This window comes from Chenopodium album, chromosome 22 (genome assembly GCF_948465745.1).
Source record: "Chenopodium album chromosome 22, dcCheAlbu1.1, whole genome shotgun sequence".
Taxonomy (NCBI): domain Eukaryota; kingdom Viridiplantae; phylum Streptophyta; class Magnoliopsida; order Caryophyllales; family Amaranthaceae; genus Chenopodium; species Chenopodium album.
The window spans coordinates 14,620,058-14,624,450 of record NC_137855.1 but is presented as its reverse complement, the minus strand read 5'-3'; the positions used below and the strand labels follow the sequence as shown (position 1 = coordinate 14,624,450).

The 4,393-nt window shown below is 37.8% G+C and overlaps 1 protein-coding gene across 1 annotated transcript; it reads left to right on the top strand.

The window, feature by feature from the left end:
• Nucleotides 1–878: 878 nt before the first annotated feature.
• LOC145604814 (peroxisome biogenesis protein 7-like) lies at nt 879–3,966 on the top strand. The gene is made up of 2 exons (XM_081660778.1): nt 879–1,914; nt 3,592–3,966. Exons 1-2 carry the CDS (start codon nt 951–953, stop codon nt 3,783–3,785), a joined length of 1,158 nt encoding a protein of 385 aa, XP_081516904.1. The 5' UTR covers nt 879–950; the 3' UTR covers nt 3,786–3,966.
• Nucleotides 3,967–4,393: the final 427 nt, after the last annotated feature.

Below are 4,393 nucleotides of genomic sequence, written 5' to 3'. Positions count from 1 at the left end.
TGAGTTGTACCCTGCAATTTATTATCAGAAGAGTTAGTTTTAACCTGGGGCCCTGCAGGGCTAGTAACAACAAGGCCCATCGTATTTTGAACCACTTCTCAGGGTAATTGCATTCACGTGATCTGTAGGTTGTACTGGCTGCGATGGTAGGGCTCCCTGCTGGCAAGTTTGTAGAGTAGAGGAAAGTTGCGCAATTTGATTATCTATGATTTTATTATGTGCTAGGATCGAATCAATTTGCGCATCCCTACTCTGCATCTGCTTTTGCATATTGGCTAACATAGTTTTGATTTCTGATAGGCCAGAATCAGAAGGAGAAGTAACAACCTGTTGTGGTCTCTGATGTGGAGGTTGGTTACCTCTGCTGTGGTTGTTGTACCTGTGGTGGGGGGTAATGTCAGAGAGTGAATGAGAGGGTATTTTGGTATTTTGCACATCTCTTGCTTTCTTTCTTAATATACGCGCCAAAATGAAACGCATCAACTAATAAGAAACGGAGGAAGTATTTGTTTTAGCGCCGATATTCTTTGAATTTAGCCCTTATATTCTTTAAATTTAGCTATTATGTTATTTGAATTTAAGTATTATGTTCTTTGAGGTAATGAGCGATACATAATTGTTGTTTTAACATATTATATTCTTAAATTAGTTTTTAACAAGTGTTGAAACGTTTCAGGCTTAATTCCTTACAAGATGTAGGGCTTGACTTGCTTCACGAATTGACTTGATAGAATAAGGACACCCTAAGGTTAGGGTTTAATGTATATTGGATGTTGGGCTTGACAATAATATAACACTAATTAAAATGGGCTAATTTAGGTTATTTCCCCCACAATTGTACAACCCTAATCTACATCATTTGTTGAGAAACGACCATCATAAATTCATAATCCACCCACCAACCTAGTAGACAAACCCTACACAATCACCAGAGCAAATCAACTCCAATCATGCCGGTGTTCAAAACCGCCTTCCAGGGCTGCTCCGTCAAATTCAGCCCCTTCTACGAACACCGCTTAGCCGTCGCCACCACCAAAAACTTCGGCAAGAACGGCAATGGCTGCCTCCACATCCTCGACCTCTCCCCCACCCCATCATCTCCCACCCCCATCTCCGAGCTCACCTTCTTCGATACCGCCGAGGGCATCAACGACGTCTCCTGGTCCAAATCCGACAACAACCTCCTCGTCGCCGCCTTTGCCGACGGCTCCCTCAAACTGTACGACACCTCTCTTCCCCCTCAACAAAACCCTTGTCGCTCTTTCGTTCGACACAGCGATGAAGCTTATTCCGTCGATTGGAGCCCAAAACGCAGTAATTCCTTCATCTCCGGTTCTTTCGATCATACAATTAATCTTTGGACTGTTGATAACCCCACCCGTGTGCGCACCTTCAAGGGACATGATTATTGTGTTTATTCTGTTGCTTGGAATCCCCTGCTTGACAATGTTTTCGCCTCGGCTTCCGGGGATTACACGGTTCGGTGTTGGGATGTTCGAAACCCGCGCTCTACTATGACCATACTTGGTAATGAACATGAGATTTTGTCTTGTGATTGGAATATGTATGATGATTATTTGCTGGCTACCGGGGCGGTGGATAATATGGTTCGGGTTTGGGATGTGAGGAGTATTAGGACTCCCATTGCTGTTCTTTCTGGTCATGAGTATGCTGTAATGAAGGTTAAGTTTTCGCCACATCGCCGGAACATGGTTATGAGTTTTTCTTTAGATTACACGGTTTGTATGTGGGATTTTACGGTGGAGGATGCTTTAATTGAGAAGTATGATCTTCATACTGATTCCCCAGGCGGGATCGATATGAGTTTTTTTGACGAAGGGTTGTTGGCTAGTACTGCTTGGGATGGGATGACTTATGTTTGGCAACGTGGAACTGATCCTAGAGCCGAAGGAGGTATGTTATAATTTCTTGTGTTGAGAAATTTATGTCTTGATATATTTAGTGTTTAATAAAAATCATCTAACACAACTTTTTTTTTTGATGTAATTGGAATGAGTTGATCATGCATTCACCCCTTTTTTGGTTGTTCAATGATCTTTATTTATAAAACATGCTGTGTATAATGTAGATGGATGCAAATGGAAATGTAAGCTATGTTTGTTCCGAAAATGGTAGCTTAATAAATTGCTGATAGTGATGGGTAATTGCTTATGTAATGTTGGGAATCTTTACTGGTATGCTGAATTGCTGAGTTATAAGTTTTACTTGCTGTACTTTAGGAACTAGTTTGGACACTCTTTATCCTTGCCATATTCTTTATCAATGCAAGAGTGTGCACAGACTGTACATTATTAGGATTCAGGGATTTTGCTTTATCACTGTATTTTGCTGAGATTATCCCTATCCAAGGATTCAAGGGTTTCTAGAATATTCCCCATAAGTAGACTTGCACCCCCTCTCTTTAGGGAAAATCCATTATATTGTAAATTACATAGAGCTGGATCAATAATAGTAAATTGTATAAGTACATGGCAAAGATTCGGAGGAGGACCATTTCATCTCCCATACCTGGTACTTCTGTCCATATTAAACAGAAGAATCAAGGCTTATTTGGGCAGTGGATGTAACTTCGTGTGTTTTTCTTCCCTTTATGGGTTGAAGAGATGGAATTGTATGGATTTGTGAAGTGGAAGGAAAGTAGCTGCTGTTAGCTAATTGAAAGTGAGGAAAGGGTGTTGTAAAAAGGCCATTATGCGGCATTGCAATAATCGGGTTAGTTTATCGAAGGCTTTTCAGTTAGTTGTAAGAGTGACATGTCGGACATCAAAGTGGTTGACAGGTAAAGGAAGATATCTTAAAGGTTTATTGTTAATTTCAATAATTTGTAAGGAGGCAAGGAGCTTAATGGAATTGTGAATATGGAGTATTAAAGTTGTTCAGTGCCCTCTAATTCAAAGCCAATTTGAGGACTCAATCCTCTTTCTTCTCCAAGTTTCTATGCTTGATGAGTTGATGGTATTGTATTATTATAACTTAGAACCTACTAAGGAGTAGTATGTTTCTTAACCTATGTAGAAATTGGGTAGCTTAAATATTTAAATGGTGATTAGTGAAATAGTTCCTTTGCTGACTTACATGAAAGACTCCTTGGGAAGTTTAGCTTTGAACTTATCATACATCCTTGCAAATACTGAAATACATATTGGGTCAATGAACTTGTCTGCTGGTTCTTGGTTACTATTTTTCCCCTTAAAATCCTGGAATTGAATTATATTTGCTTGGTTTTGAACTTTTGACTGAGACTGTAAAGCCCTAATCAGCATTTTATTAGTTTATTTTCCTGTTTTATTACTCCCCAGTCCCTACTAGTTTTCTTAATTGTTGATGTAATGTTGGGAAACTTTACTGTTATGCAGTTGCTGAGGTATATGTTTGACTTGCTTTACCTTAGGAACTAGTTTGGACATTTCCATCCCTGCCATATTTCTTTACAATTTAAGAGTGCACACATTGTACACTATTAGGATTCAGGGATTTATAATTGCTCTTGTGACTTGTGACTGTTGGCAGGAAGTAATGTCCTCAATTGGCAGTAACTTGTTTTTTGTTTTTTTTTTTGGTGTTTTGTAGACTCTATGGATCCTCAATTGGAAATGCTTTGTGGATCAATTATGAAGCTTGAGGTGGAGAACAAGAATGATACGCCACATACATCACCAGTGGCGGAGCCACCCTTATGCACGGTGGGTCACTTGACCCAGGAGAAGGAAAAAAAAAAAAAAAAAAAAAAAGGGCCATTAAATATTAAACATTGCATTAAATAATCATAAGCGCTCATTAGTCAAGTGGTTAAAGCCTCATTCCTCTATATTGAGGTCACTGATCAAAGCCCACCAACAGCGTTTCCATTATCTTTTGCTTTCTTTGTTACTTCTTTTTTTTTTTTTCCTTTTTTATTCTCACTAGGTAACTTATTGAAATTTATTTTTTAATTTATTACCTTCATCCCTCAAATCTTACATTCTTTCTAAATCTTTTTTGTAATTTTACTGGTGATTTGTCAATTATCTGCCACAAATCATCCTCCTCTTCCACAAGATATTTTGACAAACTTTTAAATAAATCGAATGTACAATAAAATATTATACATCTGTTATAAAGTTACCCTAAAATGAGTAAAAATGACCCTAATATGAATAAATGTTACCTTGGCATAAATATAAGTTGCAAAGTATTTATTCTTTATTAATAAAAGTAACCCAAAATTTTTTTAAAGTGACCTAAAATTTGATAAAAGTGTCCTCTGATGTCCAGTAAATTACTGTACACCGTATGTATACAAATTTGGAATGAATTTTTTATTAGCTTTTAGAATATATATACATTAATTATTGATTTGTATGCGATCGATTGGTGACGGTGAGTCGGTGAC

Coding starts and splice junctions, on each gene's coding strand:
- LOC145604814 (XM_081660778.1), top strand. CDS start 951: ATGCCGGTGTTCAAAACCGCCTTCCAGGGCTGCTCCGTCAAATTCAGC. Junction 1,915..3,591: donor TGATCCTAGAGCCGAAGGAG/GTATGTTATAAT, acceptor GGTGTTTTGTAG/ACTCTATGGATCCTCAATTG.